This window comes from Thamnophis sirtalis, unplaced genomic scaffold, assembly GCF_051295495.1.
Source record: "Thamnophis sirtalis isolate CommonGarterSnake01/CBP01778 unplaced genomic scaffold, rThaSir2_p1.2 scaffold_7, whole genome shotgun sequence".
Classification (NCBI taxonomy): Eukaryota; Metazoa; Chordata; class Lepidosauria; order Squamata; family Natricidae; genus Thamnophis; species Thamnophis sirtalis.
The window spans coordinates 19628275-19650413 of record NW_028261387.1 but is presented as its reverse complement, the minus strand read 5'-3'; the positions used below and the strand labels follow the sequence as shown (position 1 = coordinate 19650413).

The window sequence follows — 22139 nt, the reverse complement described above, 5'->3', positions numbered from 1 at the left end:
CTCTACATGTTGATGGGGGAAAAGACCTCATCCAGACTTTTGTTGAAATAAACGAAGATTTTTTTTTAGATCTATTACTCTACATAACTAAAAATATTAACTTTAAGATAGCTAAACTCAATATGGCATACTATGCGTTAATTTTCAATTTAAAAAGCAAGATTACTTCAAAACTTGATATCTTCAAAATATTTGAGTTCATGATAAACTGAACTCAGAACTACTCTTTAGAATCAGAGAAAAACATATTAATTCCTGCAAAGAAGCACTTTGAAAAAAGCCATATTGAGTTACAATTAAAGCTAATAAAGCCTCTAACAATTGGGAATGACTATCCTGTTTTTTTTTTCAACTGTTATGATTAACAGACTTGTATCATTTTTTTTAAAAAAAAAGCAAAAGAAAGGAGGGGAATGTTTTTGTAGATTCCCTCTATCTTTAATTCTGTCATCAACTACACAGAGTAGAATTTTACAAGTTGTAAGACCAGAAGGAAGATTGGCAGTATTGTCTCCTTCTTTTTCTTCCTGTGACAGCGTTGACTAAGCAAAACTCAACTCAAACAATACTTTAGCTGACAGTGACAACCTCTGCATCTCACCATTGTTTTGCAACTTCAAACTTGCTTTCTCACCTGTAGAAGAGAACATAAGCTTCTGCATTTTGGATAGTTGATTCTGTTACTTCTGTGACACTTTGATCATCAAACTCATACCATCGATTATTTAAATTATTTCGACAATAAGCTATATAATGCCCATCTAAATTAAAGAACAAAATTAAGATTTTTTTTGTTTTAAAATTGCAGGAAAAGTAGATTGGTACAGATTAATGTAATAACATTTTTACATCAGCTGCATAATGATGTAACATACCATACATATAGCCTATGAAAACAGATTATATATACTCACTGATTGCAGTTCCATGGTGGCAAATGACAGACAAAAGGTCATAAACTGCTATTTGAGCAGGACTGTCTTTAGCAAGAAAAGGTTGAAGATCAAGTCCTTCCAAAGGAAAGGATACATGAGTTCCAATTTTTGTGGAAAACATAAGATCATGTCTGAATCTTTTGAGATGAATACATAAAATCTGTGAAAAACAATCAACAGAATTATTTGAAAATGGATGTTTACCTTTTATTTTAATATTTAAGCAACAGATTTCTTATTAAACAGCCAATGACTTTTTATTTCCTCATAGAAAATGAAATTACCATAGAAATCTTTATTTAAACTCCTTATTCTATAGCACACTGTGGTTTCTTTAGGAAAGGGAGTAATGAAACAGAGAATGTCTTAAGTTCTTTCTGCAACCTCCAATTTTGCTCCTTTGCTCCCAGTGCAGTAGAACCTCTGATCATGAATGGTTCTGACCTCGACCAAATTGAGTTCTGACCAAACAATTCATTATTTTTTTCGTGACCAATTTCCCCTTCCACACCAATTTATTTTTGTAAGCACCAAATTTCCAAAATTAGGTTTCGGTCACAACCAAATTGGTTTGTGACCAAAGTTATGGAACAAATTATGGTTGTGACCAGAGGTTCTACTGTATTTAGTTGTGGGGTTGTTTTTACTGCTCCATTTGAAAGTGCTTTATGACATCACAATTACACCATAGCTATTATATGATACAACTAGAAATCATGTATATTTGTGCCTCAAGCTCCTTGGCAGATATTCTTTACTAGTATTTCTTTTGAAGAATATTGATTTGGTTGGGGTCTCTGACATGTTATCCATCACTAATGCAGATTGTGACCTAAAAAATGTTGCGAACAACATGGCAACAACAACTATTATTATGCTTGGCACTGTTCTACACAAAAATTGCTAAAGGGAAACTACACTAACATGTTGTTAATGTGTATGCATATGGAAACTTCAAATATATCATTTACAGAACAATATTGTTATATTTCCTTAGGAAAAGACATGTTTAAAAAAAAACCAAAACAATTCTAATCGTCCAGAAAACTTTCAAATTGTGGAATCCATCCAAAAAGTATCTCCCAAATTGTTGTAATATAGTTCCATGTGCAGGTGTGTGTCCTCCATGGCCTAGTTCATACTAGGGCCTGCAGAGTCACGCTGAATCACACAGGAGAAAACAAACTCCTAGAAAGCCATAACATCCTGATAGTGAATAACATAACATTCTGAGATGTGCCATACCATTGACGTCCAGGATTTGACCATATATAGAAAGAACTTTCCTGAAGCAGTAGATTAGAAATTGTACTTTTACAGGCTGTTTTTAAGCACATGCTATTGCTCCTCCTGCCTTTGTCCTATCTCAATAAAAGGGGCTCTCAGACTCTCATCTGGGTCGCTCCATCTCGAGAAAGTTCGTGTCCTGTCTTTTCTCAACATTGGCCTCATGGTCGACCCACGGGAACTTCACATTTGGTAGCAGAGGATGGTTACTTCACACCAAATGATCCTAATATAATTATTTGTAATCCATAGTATCGGTAATATTTTATCTTGAATTATTTTATTTAGGTAATTCTCCAGAGCCTGGAAATATTCAGCTGACCTTTGCTGATCTTAGAAGCTAAGCAGGGTCAGCCCTAATTAGTATTTGGTTGAGGACAACCTGGCAATGGAAAACCACACTTCCAAGAAAATTACATGAATGCAATGACCAGGAAGCAAATTAGACTAGACTTTAATTCTCAACATTGAGCGTCTCTTAAGTACATTGATAATTATATCAGAAGCAACAATTCTACTTTCAGATAAGCACAAAAATATACCTATTTCTATGGCTGTTTAATATATGATGATAGACGTTAAAAACAATTAGAGTTTCAGGATTATTCTCAGTCACCTCAAATGCAGCACTTTTCAATGAAAGTCAAGCTCCAATATCCAAATGAATTACATTAAATTTAAACATGGTAAGTGAACAACTTAAAATATACTAGTCCTATCTAAAACTGTTGTGTAGAATGTATCAGTTCTCAAGACCGATAGGGCTTCAAGTGACTTGTAAAAAATCAGCTGAACTCTTCCCCATTATCAAGGAATCACATTCTCATAAGGTTATGAGAAAAAGACCTAGAAAATCTTAGCCATAGCTATGATTTGAGCTATCAATGGAAAATACTATTCTTGCTAGAATTCTTATATTACCACTCTTTCATGAATCTTGCTAACTCTTGGTTGAAGGAGCTACATAAAATGTAATTCAGGCTAGGGACCATAACAACATACAGAAGAAATTGATTTGTTTGACTGTTATCTGTTAAACTGTTAAAAGATTCATCCTGAAAAATGAAGAAATAGAACTAAATACAAATCATTACATGAAGTAATTTGTTCTTCTGTTCACACTGATTTATTATAAAAGTGTTGGGGGGAGGACAGGACATTTTTATCCAGCAAAGAAAAGAAAAGAAAAGCACATTACCTCAGGGAAGTGTTGAACTTTGCAGAATTTTACGCCATTTCTTAACCTGAAGTAAAGTTCACATGTAAATACATTGTAAAAATTATTGACCACAATGTTACAAAAATTCTAGCTGTACTATTTTAGAAATGGAATGGAATTAGAAACTTACAATTTCTCCCAGTTTTCACACAATATATAAATCAAACATGATAACATCTAACATATATCTTGGTAAAGTACTAAACTCAACAACAACAACAACAACAACAACAACAAATTGGGTGCAATTCCAAAACATCAAGATTATCACTTTGACACCATCAGTCAATTGCAAAAGGCAGCTATTGCAACAGCTTACACCCTGCAACAATATCTTTAATATTATTAAATAACATTGGCCTATACTAGGTCCTTGGTTTGATAGGTGGACAAAATACCAAATACAATCTAAACATCTGGCTGACTTTGAAAGAAACTATAATCTATATTATTATAATGACAATGAAATGCCTTTTCTTTCCAACTATTTATTTATTTTCTGCCTTTACAATAGCTGAAAGCAGCAAACATATTCCTCATCCTGTTTTGTCCACAACAACCCTATTAGATGGGTTGGGCTGAGAGAGAGTTACTGTCCCAAGGTCACCCAGCTGGCTTTCATGGCCACAAATGGAACTTGAATTCAGTCTCCTGCTTTCTACCCTAGTTTCTAAACCACTAGATCAGGGGTGTCAAACTCGTGTCATCACATGATGTATTGGGACTTTCTCCCCCCCCCTTCACTAAATCGGGCAGGGGCAGGGCCAACACATGATCCATATGTCCCAAGGAGCATGAGTTTGACATCCCTGCAGCAGGTCAAACTGCCTCTCAGACCAAACTGGTTCTAATGGAGAATATATGGCTGTAATTCTGAATTAAAAGTGTTAACCCGGAATCTAAAGTGTTTTTTTAGTGTACTTGTTAAGATTTTACTGCATTCTGATTTATTAAGAACAAGTAAGTATGCAGTACCTCACTTGTCATTTGGTATCTTTTCAAGGTTGCCCAGGCCAAGAAGAAGACTTCTCAAGCACTACTGGACCTCTATTGTGACAGGGTATAATAACCTGACACAGTTTCTCTAACCTTCTCCTCTTACACCTTAAAGAATCAGACAAGGCAATCCTAACTTTCTTTCTTACTGTTTCCTTCTTTGAGAAGCTACCTGGATTTTAAATAACTGCTCTTGTATCCATTTTTTAAAGTTATTTCTATACTGCTCTACAATGGTCCAGACAGAACTGGTATGCAGTTCTTATTCATTCAGCAGATGGCAGCTGAAGTCAGGAGCACCTTTGCATAAAGCTTTCTTGTGTGCCAATTGTGTCCCTACCTTGATTAAGAGGTCTTCACAATCACTCATGAGGCTATCTTTGTAGACCACTCAGAAGTTACAACTGGTCTAGAATGTAGCCATGCAACTATGGGCACTTCTTATTTCGTTCACATAGCTCTGGTAGGCTTGGTGTTGTAGGTTATGTGTATAGCTCTTCATAGTTTAGTCTAGTCTTTCTCCTTTTGTTTCCATTTGATCAGTTAGATCTGACTAAGTTGATAAGTTCCAGTTGTAAACCAGTGTCTTCTTGAAGGCCTAAGAAACGCACCTCAGTATCTGGTTGTCCTGCAGAACAGCATTCCCCCTATGTTTTGCATAGCTGCACCCTATTGGGCTTTTGTAAAGTTGTCAAAACCTAGCTCTTCTGACAAGTCTTGGGGAAGGATACAACAATCGGCTCCCTAGTGAAGATTGGCTGAGAAAATGTTTATTTATTCTTCACTGTTGCATATTTTGTATTTACTGGTGATCCTGCCCTTTTATACTTTTCCTTCTTAGTTTTTGCTTAATAGAAAATAATCTTAGTAGTTAAAAGTCATATCAAGTTGAGGTAGCATACGAGTGGTAAAATATAAAATAAAACAGTAACTGCTAACGTTCAAACAAGTGGCAAGTCTAAAAATAATGCCTATGTTTTGTCTAGATGGTTACATTCATAGCTCAGATTAGGCTCTGGCATTTGGCATGAAACTATTCCTGTTTGCTAGAGGCAAATTAATCCCAAGCATCTTTTATTAGGTTTTAAGGGTGTTTGGGCAGTTTTTCAAGAAAGCTTAAAAAGACAATCAATACTTAAAATGATTTTTAAACAAATATTAAGTCATAATGGTTCATACAAAAGGCCTATTTTGCCAACTGAACTATGTCTGTGTATATTTCATACATTACATCATATTCCTGGTTTCAATAGCTTTATTAATGAAAAAGGGTAGAAAAGTATAGAAATTATACATATATATAAAGAGTTTAAATGTAGGTCACTTACTTTTTACATTTTTCACAACTGTACATATTGTCACCTGCAGACATTGTAAAAAAAAGAACAAACATTATTCTAAAAATATAGAAAATTATCTTTTACCCCTTTAACTCACACTAAACATGTTTGATTTTGCAATATAGTAAATAGATCCTAGAATTTTATAAATTACTTATCCTTGTGAATTGGGAAATTGTTCTTAATTAAAAATCCATAATATGGTTCAAAAGTTAATCTTTTGCAACTATGTTTTCTGAATGTTTGTCCTTGAAAATATTTTTCAATTCAATTTCAACAATAATGCAGAGGAAACTCTAATATGCTTTCTGTTCTGTTCTGAAACCTGATTCAATACACTAAATCACACATAGTTGGTAAATTAGAATTTGATATTTGATAAAATATAAATCTCTTACCTTTCAATTCATCTCTAGCAAAAAAGGCAGCAAGACAATCTTGTAAGGTTACTGTTGGACCCCAAAACCAGCTAGGGACACATGAGACAACAAACCTGAAATATCATCGATAGAAAAACAGCAATTGTTCTGCTGTTATAGCAGAAACATCAGTGCAGAAGAATTACTGAAGTAGCAGAAACAAAAAAACTAACCTTTTGAAATATTCCACAAAAAACGCAATCCAACCTTGAGGAGCATATGCTTCACCACAAGATCCTGCCTTGACAAGAGAAGTCTGATGATTTGCAGAATGCAGTTTAGCAAGATCTTCTTTACCTGGAATGGGTAAAGACAAATCCTGGAAAGTTTCCAGTGTAACTGAAACCTATGAAAAATAAGCATAAACACTTATTTGTCAATGTACTTAATCAAATTCTATAATTGTATTTGCTTCTTTTAAACTTCTCATAAAACAAAACATAACACTGCTTATCTGCAATTATACCACTTGATGGGAAGTAACATATATTTAAGGTCACTATAAAGTATGCATAAGTTACAGGTTTACTGTAAAGTATGAATAAATATAAATATATTGATAAATATAAAAATATAAATAGTTCAGAGTATAAAAATTTAAAGAACTATGAACAGGAGAAGGACTAGTCAGACATGTTTGGAAAATCTAGCTTGGATAATCCAAGAATTATTTATATATATTACTTTTTTTTTTTAAATCCACACAAAAAGTGAGAATTGTTGCATAAGCACTATAAAACATACCCGATCACATGTGAGACATTGTACAGAACTTAAAATAGAACCATCAAATATGTCTGATATAACACTTCGGTATTTTTTGTTTTTCTTCTTTTTAGAGGAAGGCGCTGTTGGAACTAAAAGAGCAAAAAAAAAAAAAAAAAAAAACAGGCAGCTAACATTGTTTATTCATTCATTATAATTCATGTCCATGTAATTATACAATCTCACCCCAATAGGATCAATCCACCCATCCGTGCCAGCAGAGAGAACATGTTGTGGGCTCAATCAGTCAGAGAATTCCAGTGGGAGGGGTCCAGGAGAAAAGATCTCTCTGCCATGGCCGCTGCCCTTTGGAACCTCATATCCCCAGAGGTGATACCTCTTTGTGCTTCATCCCCCCTCTTTTAATGATTTTTTTTAGCATAATTATGATTATTATAACTGTCTTAGTTTTAATGTTTGTAAGTGTCCAAATTTGCCTCTGGATGAGATGGGTAGCATACATAAATCCAGTGAATAAATTAATAAAAATGTCTTCAGCTTCAGGGCAAACTGGCCTCAATCACAATTCTGCACCAAAGATGGTAATAATCATAGGATTGTAGACTGTTTATAAGCAATTTTCATCTGCATTCTGAATTATTCCAGCCAGTTCAGTATCTGAGTTTTATACAGCAATAATTATATCATTCTACCTCATGCATGTATCAAAAAGATGATTTCATTTGCAATTCTTTGAGAAGCTGTAAGTATAGTCTAATGCAGGGTTGTCATACCTGTGGGCCATATCATGATGTATTGTTGTGGGCATGGCCCATGCGGGTCATTTGTGGCCTGTGGGCCACCAGTTTGACCAGCCTGGTCTAATGGACATGGAGGGATAGAGTGAGACAGACTCTCAAAAGTAATGTCAGTGTAAGGCAGCTGGATTTGGAGAAACAAACAGCAACTACTCAATTGATTAGCAGCTAAAGTAGCACAAAATATTTGCAAGGCTACCTTAGTATACATCCTGCAAAAGTAAGCGTTTGATGGCACTAATCTACCTTACTTGATGTTGAAAAAGCTAAGAAAGGCCCACTAATATTTGGACATATTTAAAACAAAATCAAAAGAAAGCAATGGCAAATTATTTCTTTGTTGTAACCAAAAAATATACATAGAAGTTGTATATGTAAGCACCAGGAGTTTAACTTGACTTTGAAGAGAATATACTTCATCTTGGAATACTAGCAGATAATCTCACTTAAATGTTAGCTTTGGAACAGAAGATAAATTTACAAATGTGCAAAATTATTTCAACTCAATTCAATGCAATAAATCAGAAGAGATTTTTTTTAAAATGAGTCTTACTAGAAGTTTGAAAACCCTGGAAAATGAAAGACTGTGATATTGGAAAATAGCACTGTATTTAAATAGTGCTTTGACAAACCTAGCAAAATGATGCAACTCCCAAAAGGCAAGCAACAAACAGAAGTTACAATTCTAATGCTTAATCCCTAGATAAAAATTGCTTGGCTTCAGTTATATTTCTGTCTTACTTTTATGTGGATTGGAAAAAGGGCTAGCAATTAAACAAAGTCTCTTAATACAACAGTGAACAACTTCCCTTGAGTGAGGGGTGATTTCCCTGACTAGCTGTAGACTACAGACCAAAGTCTCTTAATTTTGGCATCTTTAAGGTATGTGGAGTTCAATTCCCAGAATGTTCATGCTATCTGGAGATTATACGAGTTGAAACATCTTAAACTTTCTATTGCCCACACTTCAAAACTTATTCCAAACCCACCGAAAATGGCCTAAATTCCCATCACAAACTTTGGTAGCAAAATGGCCAAATAAAAACAGATTTGGATTGTTTGGGGAAGCTGGTAGGACTACAGATGGAAATAATGGAAACTTTTCATTTCCACTATTTTTTATTAAACAAAAATGGGTTCTACTATGAAAAGTATGTGCATGTGCATTTGTTTGTTTGCATGTGCAAGTTAAGAGTTAACCATACAAGGGGGAAAGTTAACTTTATCTGTTGATATGCATGAGCTATCTACACAAATGAAAGCTGAAATTTATCAAATCAATGAACAAATGCCCACATTTCCTATTTATGATCATACACTGTATACTGTACACTTTATTCTAGCCAGTAGTGCTGTGGAACATCCAGTTTTGCATGAATTGGTCATAAAATGTGCTCTGCACTGTGAATGTTTACATGTTATGTTCAATTAAACCATGGCAACATCTAATGTTTGTGTAGTATTATGTTCAGCAGACTGTTTTTCTATTGTTGTGACTTAGATGAAGTTCAGAGCACATTTTATGACCAATTCATGCAAAACTCCACGTAATCCCAAGGGGTTCACATACTTTTTCTTGTAACTGTATGTCTCCTATGCCTGCATCCATTCCACTGTCACTTTTGTTCATTGTTAATATAGATGTCCTATTCCTTTTCTTTCATTTGCTTAGGTCTTCCATTCACATATTATACTTAGAAATGGTAGAACTTTATTCTGATTTTGATGAAACCACTGGGTATTACAGATTGTTCTATATCTATCTTTCTAAAGTCAGTAAATGCAAAAACATTTCATGTCACACAATAATTAAGTGTTATCAGAACCACTTGAGCATGGTCATAGTATGGCACATTAGTAGTTAACATGTTTTAAAGTAAAAAGGATGCTGCATAAGCTTGAAAAACACATAACAGAGAAGGCAAATCTTAGGCAAGTTCATGAAATAGAAATTTGTATTGTTCTTTTAGACACTCCCTAACCTCTGCCTGAGACTGTCCCCACAGCCTCAAGAGTACATATAACAGAAGACAAAGGAAATTAGGAATTAGTTCTATCAGCATGACATTACTAGGTAATCCAAGCTGTTATGCATGTATGCCTTTTAATCACTTTCAAATAATATTAATACAATCACCTGAATATCTGCTGTGTATTTGTACCTTCACTGTTTCCTGATTATTCAAAAGTTCAGCTGTTTCACGGAAACCGTTTATATCTTTTTCTGTGTCATCCATAGAATTTGTTCTATTCATTTTGGTACACAAGGATCTCTCTTTTCTATAATCTTTAGATGTATTTCCATCCTCCTCAATTAACATTGCATTTTCTGCAGGGTCATCTGCCACAGATTTTGACCAAGGATCCTTTTCTACCTTATCATTGTTAACACATGACTGAAAATCTGCATCTGATTGACATTTTTCTTCTTCCATTCTCTCCTCAATATTTGTTGTGTTACTATCCTCTATTGTAATAACAGTTTCTTTTAACTCTTCATGAAGCAAATCCATTAAACAACGTAGAAATTCCTGGGCATCCTAAAATTTAAAACAGGTAAGTACACAGTTTAAAATACATATCTAATGTGATAACAGAACAATGTCTGATTTTTTTTCTCCTGCCTGATTTTTTTGCTCTTGTTCCCCATGTCAGAGCCCATTTTATAGAAAAGGGCCCTTGACCATCAGAAGATGAGACAAAAGAAAAGTCACTTCCCCCAAAATCATTTCCTTTATACTAGATCTATCACTATAATTAAATTTAAATGTTATATTAATCAGCATTTTGAAGATTGAAATGAATTTCTGTCATTTAAATTATTTTTAAAACTAGTTCTCTACCTAGAACTCTCTGCATAGAAAAGAATTAGACTTTCTCTTGTAAGGTGTTTGTATTACATCAGAGTGTAGGTATAAAACTTGAATTAATCAACTTACTTGAATAAAGGAGAAATACTTTAAAAAGCCCAGCAGTTTTCCAGAAACAACCATTATTTCTGTTTCACTATGTTATAACTACTCCCAGTATCTTTTCTGTGCATATATATATATTACTTATGTTTTTATTTCTTTGAATCTTGCAAATGTTTAGCAATAATAATTTTTAGTGACCTAAAAATAGAAAAGTCTTACTTGTTGCGAATAGCCTCGAAATGTTGGATTAACTGCTTTAATTCCTTGAAACAAATTTGTGGGGACCACAGCTCCAGGCCTGGAACAAAAACATTTCATTTTGTTTACACTTTCTCAAACTAAATGAAGTACTTCAATGTACCAATGTTCAGTTTAGCAAATCAGGAATTTAAAGCTAGGAAATTCTTAATTTTACTGCCTTCATATATCACAATTATACATAATCTAATAGGATTTATTTCTATGTAAATATATACCAAAATCTACTCTAAGGATGAATATGGTTCCAGTGGTGAATCAGAACTGGATGTTGATTTTTGCTTAAAATACTTTGTTATTTATTAAATCAAAGTATTTATTATTGTTAAACATAAGAAAATGAATATGCAGCTATAGTAATAACTGAATAATTACAACCAGAATTCTAGTTCATGTACAAGCATTCCAATGGTGTGTTCCCTTCTACCGTATAGAATTGGTTATCTTTCCACATGTGGAATCTCCCCCCCTCCCAATTCTGATATTCTCAGGTTGTTTCAGATGACACTCCAACCCTCCAGATCAGATGTTGGTGGTACATCATGGAATTTGAGGAATAAAGTAGACAAAATCCATTGTATGAATAGAAATATGTAAGATTGTATGTAGTTCATTATTTGGAAAGCATTCTCATCTGCAACAATATTATACTATATATCAAACTATCAAAATGAAAGTAACACCATACCTGCTTTTATGCCAGAGTTCTGTTATAAGTTTGTAGTAACTTCTGCAAATGGCTGGTTTTTTATCGGTCCGAGCTAAACTCCCACAGTCAAGGAAAAATTGTGTCAATGGGGGGCTGATAAGAAAAAAAAAGCACAAACTAGTATTTTGAAAGAATGCTGCATATATCCATATTCAGTCTTAGAAAATTCAACTATCATATGAATTCTCTATCACTAAAAAAATATATATAATATTTAACGTAGTCAATATTACTATTGAATCCTTCTGCATCTTTTCAGCATGCTAAGAGCAAATCTTATATGTCATAATCTATGACAAAAAAATTACTTTTACCATTTCAACAGTCAATACTTAAGCAAATATCTAATAAATCATGTATATATAAATTGTTATTGGAATATGATTCAAGAACTGAACAAGTCAAAAACTGCGTGATTAAAGAGATGGATAATTTAAGCAAGGTAACTGATGTGTAACATATGGGAATATCAATAGAAGATGAATATAAAATGTACTCTGATATTACACAGTATTAGAAGAAATTTGTTTTTAGTAGAATATTAATTCAGCTCTGGCCGCCATATCTAAAGTTGTTCTTTTCCAATGTAAGATTTTAAAACACTAGACTTACTGCTTCAGATTAATTCCAAATTCTTGTTTATTATTTTGACTAAATCTTATCATTTCAACTGTTTTTATCTATTTCTGAACCGATTTTAGTATAAAATGTTCAAATGTTAAACTATTGTATGATTATATTTGTTCCATTCAAATATGACATAAATTTTTAAAAATGTTTTGCAAATTCTTTGTGCAATTTGTACAGTTTGTGAATCTTAAATATTCACTTTTCCCAATTTCCTCCCCGTCTTCTCTCCTCCTGTATCTCTAAAAAATAAGAAACAATAAATCCTGCAGAATTGACATCTCAAATATGATGGATTAATGAAATCAATATAGCTCATTATTGAACATCTGCTTAGGAAGAACTTTGACATTATATCAAAGTAGATTTCAGTTTTTTTTATTTAATCCCCAAAACAGTAACCAAAAAAACTATGTTCTTACAAATTTTTAAGGAGAAAATTTCTTCCAAAAATTTTGTTTCTTTTTTCACAAAAACCGTCAGAAGCTGGAAAATGTACAGCTAGAAGCTTTTCATATAGATTAAAATTTATTTATTCATTTATTAAATATATATGCTTCCAATCTCATCAATAGGGCAATTTTCTTACACGACTATTTATTTTTTATCTTTTCCCCAGAAATTACTGAAATTTCTGGCTAAAGGAAAACACAAACAGTTTTATATTCATTTTTTACCAGTTTGAAAGTGCTTGTAAAGCTGCATTCATGTAACAAGTGTTTCCAATATTTCTCAAGCCCGTCAAACCTGTAAATAAGAAATACTGCTTAGCAAGCCAATGAAAAAAGTTAGTGTGTACAGGATATAAATAAGCCTTCGTTCTGTGGAAATTTAGATGCAGGTTTTTTTATAGTATTTACAGAATTTCTAAGTATTTTCAGTAACCCTGAAAACAATGTTACTATATTGCTATCATACAGAAATCTGCATATATGACAATGTGTGACATTCACCATCCAACTGCATTCCCATTTTTAGGCTAAATTCCAATAAGTAAAAAAAATGTTCACCCATGAGAAACCAAGCACATCCTCTATATCTATATATATATATATATACATATATCTCATATATATATATATATATATATATATATATATATATATATATATATATATATATATATATATATATATATAGTGTGAGAGTGTGTGTGTGTGTGTGAGAGAGAGAGAGAGAGAGCTAAGCACATCCTAGCAACACAACATTTTTAACCTTAAAAATGAATTAATAAATATCACATTAATAATTTGTTCAATTAATAATATTCATGTGAATTACCCTACTTTATTACCTCTAGCCTTTAATTCATCTTCTTCATCAATTTGTACATCTAGATCATCAAATGTTGCAATTAAAGGAATTTTCAGTGTAGGGATACTGGGTAACTTAATATCCTTAATGAAAGATTTTAAAAAAGCAAAATTGTAAGCAGCATTCTTCATAAAGATTACGACTTTTCTTTGTATTTTTTCTAATGAGCCTATGAAGTTACCATACTTTTCGGACTATAAGACACACTCTTTTGTCTCCCAAAAGGGGGTGAAAATGTCTGTGTGTCTTATAGATTGAATATTGCTAAAGCCTCAGCCACCTGCCAGGGTCCACACAACCCTTTTTTGCCTCTACATGGCTCTTTTTCAGGCCTTTGGTCCATTTTTGAGGCTTTTTTCGGCCCATTTTGGAGGCTTTTTCAGCCCATTTTTGAGGCTTTTCTTGGCCCATTTTCAAGGCTTTTTTTGGCCCATTTTTCCAAAAAAGACTGAAAAAAGCCTCAAAAACGTGCCAAAACCCCTTTTTTGTTGTTGTTCTTGTTTTCCTCTTCTAAATTTAGGTGTGTCTTATAGTCAGGTGCATCTTATAATCCGAAAAATAAGGTATTTATATCCATTTCCTATACATGTTTTATTCCATACAAAGCCAAAAATCCAATTTTGTATACATAATATTTCATTATTGAATAATGTAAGTTGGCTAAAAAACCTCTCCTATAGGAACTTAACAAACTGCCACAACAAACTGTGTGGCAATAGAAATTGTTTCATCTGCTTTACAGAATAACCGCATATTACAAATTAATGACACAATAGCTTTGATATATAACAATAGCTTTGATGTAGCTTTGGGATATTTCTTAGTTCTTTCATCAGATGGCTCATAGTGTAAACAACTACTGTGCATATAAATAAATGCAGTCTATTCACAGAAAGAATTGAGATGTGTATGCTACAAAAATGCAGTAAGCTAGAAATATTTTATTACTTTTAAACCTATTTTTACATAAATGTATCTAAATGAGATATTTTTCTCTTGTCAATCTGCAGGTGACTTAGTATTTAATATTTAAAGAATTTAAATAATAATTAATTTTAATACTTGCCAAAAAATCCTTGGCAAGGAGTTGTTTGGATTCAAAGCCACAATACAAACATTACCGTATTTTCACCCATATAACCCGCCCACGCAAATAACCCGCCCACGCAAATAACCCGCGGGTTTTCCGGATCGTGTAAAATATCTTCCGTATACCCCGCCCACGCATATAACCCGCGACGAGTAAGAGAGAAGGGAAACAGCTGAGATGGGGGGGGAAGAAACGGAGAAACAAGCCTGCGCAAGCTGGGGAAGAGGAAAGGAACGGAGGAGAAGGAAACAGCTGAGATCGGGGTGGGGGAAGAAACGGAGAAACAAGCCTGCGCAAGCTGGGGAAGAGGAAAGGAATGGAGGAGAAGGAAACAGCTGAGATCGGGGTGGGGGAAGAAACGGAGAAACAAGCCTGCGCAAGCTGGGGAAGAGGAAAGGAACGGAGGAGAAGGAAACAGCTGAGATCGGGGTGGGGGAAGAAACGGAGAAACAAGCCTGCGCAAGCTGGGGAAGAGGAAAGGAACGGAGGAGAAGGAAACAGCTGAGATCGGGGTGGGGGAAGAAACGGAGAAACAAGCCTGCGCAAGCTGGGGAAGAGGAAAGGAACGGAGGAGAAGGAAACAGCTGAGATCGGGGTGGGGGAAGAAACGGAGAAACAAGCCTGCGCAAGCTGGGGAAGAGGAAAGGAACGGAGGAGAAGGAAACAGCTGAGATCGGGGTGGGGGAAGAAACGGAGAAACAAGCCTGCGCAAGCTGGGGAAGAGGAAAGGAACGGAGGAGAAGGAAACAGCTGAGATCGGGGTGGGGGAAGAAACGGAGAAACAAGCCTGCGCAAGCTGGGGAAGAGGAAAGGAACGGAGGAGAAGGAAACAGCTGAGATCGGGGTGGGGGAAGAAACGGAGAAACAAGCCTGCGCAAGCTGGGGAAGAGGAAAGGAACGGAGGAGAAGGAAACAGCTGAGATCGGGGTGGGGGAAGAAACGGAGAAAGAAGCCTGTGCAAGCCTCCGATCGTGTAAAATATCTTCCGTATACCCCGCCCACGCATATAACCCGCAGGGGGGCGCTGTGCATGTAAAAACCGCATATAACCCGCGAGTTATATGGGTGAAAATACGGTACTTATACAAAAATAGATATATTACAATCTCAACTATAAATACTGATACACAGTTTGGTTTTCAAGGAAAACCAGGATTGCAAAAAGAATTATATTTTGTTAATGTTTATATTATAATATTTATAAGCACAATTCTTTTATAAAGCCATACATTTTTCATACTAAAGCTTCTTTTAAAATATTTTTTGGATGCTATCAGACAGAATAATACATTTCCCCCTTTTTTAGTTACAATATTACAAATCTCAACAGCAAGAAATGCTATCTTCCTATAAAATCCTACTAGAATTTATGCGATTACCTGTATGATATGTTCTGGCCCAGGGGAAGATAACCGTACATTTTGTAAGGAAGAATGAGTTCTTAGCTTTCTATCCAGAAATACTTCTTTGCTGCATGCATAACACCAGACACGAAGTGTTGTAAGATTAACTGTTAAACAATGCTTTGTTTCCTAGAAAACAAAATATTAATAAATGCTATTTTTCATTATAACCAAGTGCAGTGTGTTTGTGTGTTTGTGTATATAAATCTGTACTGTACATATACTGTCTAAATCAATCCATTGCAGCTTGAATCTCTCTTTACTTAATCATTATAGACTCTAATTGTCCATACTATGGTCCAATGCTGTTTGGTATACAGATACAGATACAGTATACAGATCTCTGCTCCTGGTATAGCAACTCACATACCGATTCATACATTTACCCACTCACAAACTGATAAAGATTAATTATTGCCTTATAATTTGTACTTTATATAGTCTTTAGCAGAGGGAAGATGAAGGAGACAGATAGCTAAGTCCACATGTACTAAAAGGTCAACTGACAGTTTCAAGGTAATACCATACTAAATAGAATAACAGCAGCAAATCTCCCGACCCTGTATAATTATTAATATCCTTCCCATGGAGCAGTGCATTTCTCATCCAAATTAATGTTGTTTAGAGTGTGTTTCCCTTGCTTCAAGACTCTTGACTGCAAAAGAATGCAGTTTTACTAGTTCAGAATTGAAATAGTGTTTTGTAATCATTTTTCTTCCAATATCAAGTTTCTACATAAAGCCCCCTTTAGCAGAAATATTTTGGGAATTACAAGTTCAATTATAACATGTAATTTTCATAAAAAAATATCAAACTAAAGCATTTTACTTCATTGCATTCTGTGAACACTAGTGCCATAGCTATTTATTTAGTTATCAAATTACTAACAAAAGCATCAATATATTGGTAAACAATATACAAAAGGTTTAATGCTTAAAAGCATTTTACAAAGATTATTTTACCTGTTCCACATACATATTATTCCTACACAATTGTTCAAAATAAACATTATCAGAGTCAATTTAGATGACTATGGATTTAACTAACCTTTCTTGAACAGTTAAATAATTCAGAATTTTAACTTGTCATTTCCTTAGTTGGTTAATATTCTCATATATTTTATATGCTTGTTTTAATTTTTTTTTGCTCACTGAATTCCTCAGAAAAACAGAATATAAATGTACTGAATAAATTATACAGGAAATTGAATTATTCTGGGATTCCAACATAAAGCTATTCAAATTTCTGTTAATCATGCATATTAATAAATTATCATTAGAGAAATCTGGCAGGACAGAATGCTATGTGTAACCACAGAACACCAAGAAATTCTGAACTGTGAAGATTGTGTAAACTGTGAAAAGAATATTCAAACGTACCTCTGAATGTATGGTGCTATGATCTATATGTGACTCCCCACAACCAACATAGGAGCATCTATTCTGTTAAATCAAGCAAAGTAAATATTGAAAGTAAATTGAACAATGACAGTGCCAAAGAAAGTCTCTGAAGAGGCATTGTAAATAGGTTTGTTGGAAATGATTTATGGAATGGACCAAAATAGTCATACTTAATATTAACAAATCTGTTATGCAACCTTTTTGGACCATGATTTGTTCTTATTTTATAAACCAAATTAAAAATGTAAAACCCACAAATTAAATTTTCCTTTGTGACAAACTACCCAACTCTTTATTTTATTGTTATTGTCACACATATGACCATGTGGTTCACTTTTTCTTCATTTCTTTTTCCCTTTCTTTTTCCCTTTCTTGCATTTTAGCTTTCTTTCTGATTTTTTCCTTTTCTACTTACTTTACATTAGTTTTTAATATTTCTTTTAAAAAACATTTTAATAAAGTTATAAAAAGTATAGCATATTCTGTTAATTATGTATCCTTTGGAACTATTATTCTTTTCCATGATCACTTAAATCATATCAAATGATATTTGCATATTTATTATAAATTCCATTTCTAAGGCAACCTATACACAATTACTCTTTTATGGCCAAACTTTAGCTATAACCCTATAATTACTTGAACCAGAATATATATCATAAAAATGTTTTCTAACATTACATAATGAACTTCAGCATCTACCAAAGCTTTTCAACTCAATTCATTTATCTGACTAAAGATAAATGTCTACTAAAACATAAAATGTCTATGTTTACAAACATGGTTAATAGTGTATCTTCCCGGAAAGCTCTGCTATGAAACTGAATAGCTAACAAAAACAAAGAATGAAATGCATCAATTTATTTGGACTGATTCAAATTCTTACTACAAAGTTGAATTAATAAGGCAGTTTATATGTATGTTACACTAAAATCTTCTGATTAACACAATGAAGTTAAAATATAAAGTGACTTTTCAGAAAGAATACACAGGCAAATGTTAAAATGTTTTTCATATACCATTCCATTTTGATAGGGAACTATTTTTTTCACAAAAGAGACTTTACAAAACTGTATGGCTTTGCTAAATCATCTTAAAAATATTCTCTGGAATACTCTCTAAACATAATAGAAACAACATATATTTCATCCCACATTTCCAATAAAAATGGAATGTTGACCTGCAAGTTTCAGATGAACTTAAAATGTACTGTGGTTCGACTCTTAAGGCACTAGACTTGATTGCCAACTTTGCAAATGCTAAGCAGAGCTCAAAAATTGATTTGAAATGTAGCCTTCATTAAGGAAACAATATACAATTTCCAAACAATCATACCATCCAGAAATTTCAAGTAGCCTTAGTTCTGACTAGAGATCAATAAAAGTCATAGACGAATAAATAATGATTGCAGAGTTAAAGCCTGGCAAAGTTGCATTTCAGAAAGAGAAACTCTTAGTCATTGCATATTATATACAGGTAGTCCTCGACTTAAGACCACAATGGAGCCCAAAATTTATGTTGTTACATTTGTGAAGTGAGGTTTGCCCTTTTTTACAACCTTTCTTGACATAGTTGTTACGTGAATTACTGCAGTTAAGTTAGTATCAAGATTTTTAAGTGAATTTGGCTTCCCCATTGACTTTGCTTATCAAAGGGCTGCAAAGGGTGATCACATGACCTTGGGACATAGCAATGGTCATTAGTATGACTCCGTTGGCAAGCATCTGAACTTTGATCATGGGACCATGGAGCTGCTACAAAGGTCATGTATGAAAAATAGTCATAAATCACTTTGAAAGGTCACTAAATGAACTGCTGCAGTTGAATATCAACTGTATGTTAATTCTGCTTACCTCTAAGCATGCCCACAGATTTGGTCCTTTTACCATGCAGTCTTGGCAAGTCCCCTATTAAAACAACAAGGAATAAAGCAGTTAGTTAATAAAATTAGCTACTCTATTTTTTGGAGTATAAGACAAACCTTTTTTCCTCAAAAAAGAGGCTGAAAATCTGGGTGTGTCTTATACACCGAATACAGGATATTTTTGCCTCCCAAATTTCCGCCCCCTTCACCAAAATGGCCTTGCATACCCTTATGGAGGCTTTCAGAGAGCTCCTGGAGGCTGGGGAGGGCAGAAATGAGCAAAAAACGAGCCATTCCCCCCCCAGCCCCCAGCAGTACTCTATAAGCCTCCATAAAGCTATGCATGCAATTTTTTTGACAAAAAAACGGGCCCATTTTCACAAAAAACAGGCAGTTTTTTTGCTCGTTTTTGTCCCCCCCCCAGCACTCTGCAAGCCCCCCCCCAAGGCTATTCATGTCTTTTTTTGGGGGGGGGAAAGGGGCCTGTTTTTGGGAGCTTTGCAGCATGCCAATTTTTTTCCCCTTTCGGAAACCTCTTCAACTGATTGATGAGAATTACATTGATCAAGTGCTGTGCCAGCAGAAACAAAGTCTTAGGTGCTGCAAATTGTCAGTGATTTCCTTCTCCAGCACATGAATAAATACAGCTGGAAATATTTACCTACCTACTCTCTCTTTCCCTACCTACCTACTGTATTTCTCTCTCTCTCTTTCCCTCTCCCTGCCTACCTACTCTCTCTCTCTCTCCCCCTACCAATCTACTGCATTTGTCTCTCTATCTCTCTACCTACCAACCTACCTACTCTCTCTCTCTCTCCCTCCCTATCTACTGTATTTCTTTCTTTCTTTCTTTCTTTCTTTCTTTCTATCTATCTATCTATCATCTATCTATCTATCTATCTATCTATCTATCTATCTATCTATCTATCTATCTATCTATCTATCTATCTATCTCCCTCTACCTACCTACCTACCAACCTACCTACTCTCTCTCCCTCCCTATCTACTGTATTTCTCTCTCTATTTCTATCTCTCTCCCTACCCACCTACCTACTCTCTCTCCCTACCTATCTACTGTATTTCTCTCTCTCTTTCTATTTCCCTCTCTCTATCCCCCTACCCACCTACCTACACGCTCTCTCTCTCCCTACCTACTTACTGTATTTCTCTCTCTCTCTATCCCTTTATCTACCTACCTACTCTCTCTCTCCCTATCTACCTACTGTATTTCTCTCTCTTTCTCTCCCTCTCTATCCCTCTATCTACCTAACTACTTTTTTTAAAAAAAATTGCTTCTTCAAAACCTTGGTGCGTCTTATACTCGAAAAAATATGGTAATATGGAACAAAGAAGAAAAACTCTATTGTTATACTAGAAATACTAAATATTTATTGCATAACAACTTAAGAAAACTATTATTTTAAAGATGCTTATTTTGATTTTTCAACTAGTAGCATGTAAAAACTATGTTACTAAAATATGACATTCAAAATCTTTTATTAATGTATATTATTACTTCTAGCCCATAAATACATGATATCTACATTCTCCACTTAATAAATAAAATAAAACTTCATGACTTCTTCCCTAACATTAATTTAATAACACTTTAACAATGAACATACATTTACTTTAGTTAAATGACAAAGATGAGACTTTAAGAATGAAGCAAAGATGAATGCAACAAAAAGATTATTAAATAGAAACTCACATGAGATTTGTGTATCAAATCTTCTTTGGTTATCTCACCAACAGATTCCAAATGTGAACAATCATTGTTTTGCTGAGGCATTTTAACAGCAATCACGTTCAAGTATTTATAAACAATATCATCTATATATCGAGAACAAAACACTATTATAGTATTATGAAATGTAATTGGTACAACAAACAATATGCAGCCAACTTTATTAAAAATGAAAACATATTATATAATTTTATATCATTTATATTAGCATTATGGAATGAATATAAAATAACGCAAAAAAATGGACCATCTGAAGATTAGAGCTGTGAAAAGCACTGAAAAGGGGCACATCACAGAACATGTTAGCACAAATGAATCATCATTCCTCCAAATATTGCTGCTTTATAAGTTGTCATCAGCCATAGCGCTTAGGTATCCAAGTAAAAGTATGTTTGTGTATGAACAAGGGAACAACTTTCAAAGCAGTTGTGTTAGTCTTTCAAAGGATATGGCCACTGTATTGCTTTTAGGAGTGTCAACAAGCTTTGAAAAAATCTGCTTTCAAATACTATGTTTTACAACATCCTGTTGTAAAAAAAGAATATCTAAACTTGCTAGAATATCTAAATAAAATTTGTTAAAAACATGAGAAAAGCAGTGAATATGCTCTATATACTACAACATAGACATTAATTCCAAATCATGATGATGCCAAAATGATGAAACATGTACTGTGACATCACAAAACAAGCTTCACCTTAATTTGCACCATGACATTGCAGACAAGCATGTAAAGGGCAGAATTATGTTGCAATGTACATTTCATCCCTCCCCTGCATGGATGACTGTAATTCAATATAGTATTTATTTCTTTTTCACATTTCTATATAAATGGGGATTCATATTTTGAAGAGTTCATAACCTAATGTAAAACATTAAATACTAATCCTTTGTAATCCTATACATTAATGACATGGAGAGACTTTGCTCTTAAAACTTAGCACACAGTTGCCTTTTTCCAGACCAGAATACGAGTTTTATTACTAGAAGCCTAACTACATTTAAATTTTAACCTTCATTACAATTCTTGATTTTGTAATGGCTGACAATATTCAATAGATCACCCATCTGGGTTCCTTGCTAAAATCTCAAA

At 33.9% G+C, this 22139-nt stretch overlaps 1 protein-coding gene across 1 annotated transcript in view; it reads right to left on the bottom strand.

The window, feature by feature from the left end:
* USP33 (ubiquitin specific peptidase 33) overlaps positions 1-22139 on the bottom strand; it is a 32563-nt gene that overhangs the window by 6527 nt on the left and 3897 nt on the right. Inside the window, exons 2-17 of the mRNA XM_014069396.2 lie at positions 21011-21132; positions 19289-19342; positions 17415-17477; positions 16012-16164; positions 13523-13625; positions 12906-12975; positions 11581-11694; positions 10854-10932; positions 9857-10259; positions 6941-7053; positions 6370-6542; positions 6176-6270; positions 5766-5799; positions 3421-3466; positions 915-1095; positions 635-761 (exon numbers count right to left, since the gene is read on the bottom strand). Coding sequence (XP_013924871.1) covers positions 635-761; positions 915-1095; positions 3421-3466; positions 5766-5799; positions 6176-6270; positions 6370-6542; positions 6941-7053; positions 9857-10259; positions 10854-10932; positions 11581-11694; positions 12906-12975; positions 13523-13625; positions 16012-16164; positions 17415-17477; positions 19289-19342; positions 21011-21091 — 1889 coding nt within the window. The 5' untranslated portion in view covers positions 21092-21132. The remainder of the gene's footprint in view (positions 1-634; positions 762-914; positions 1096-3420; positions 3467-5765; positions 5800-6175; positions 6271-6369; positions 6543-6940; positions 7054-9856; positions 10260-10853; positions 10933-11580; positions 11695-12905; positions 12976-13522; positions 13626-16011; positions 16165-17414; positions 17478-19288; positions 19343-21010; positions 21133-22139) is intronic.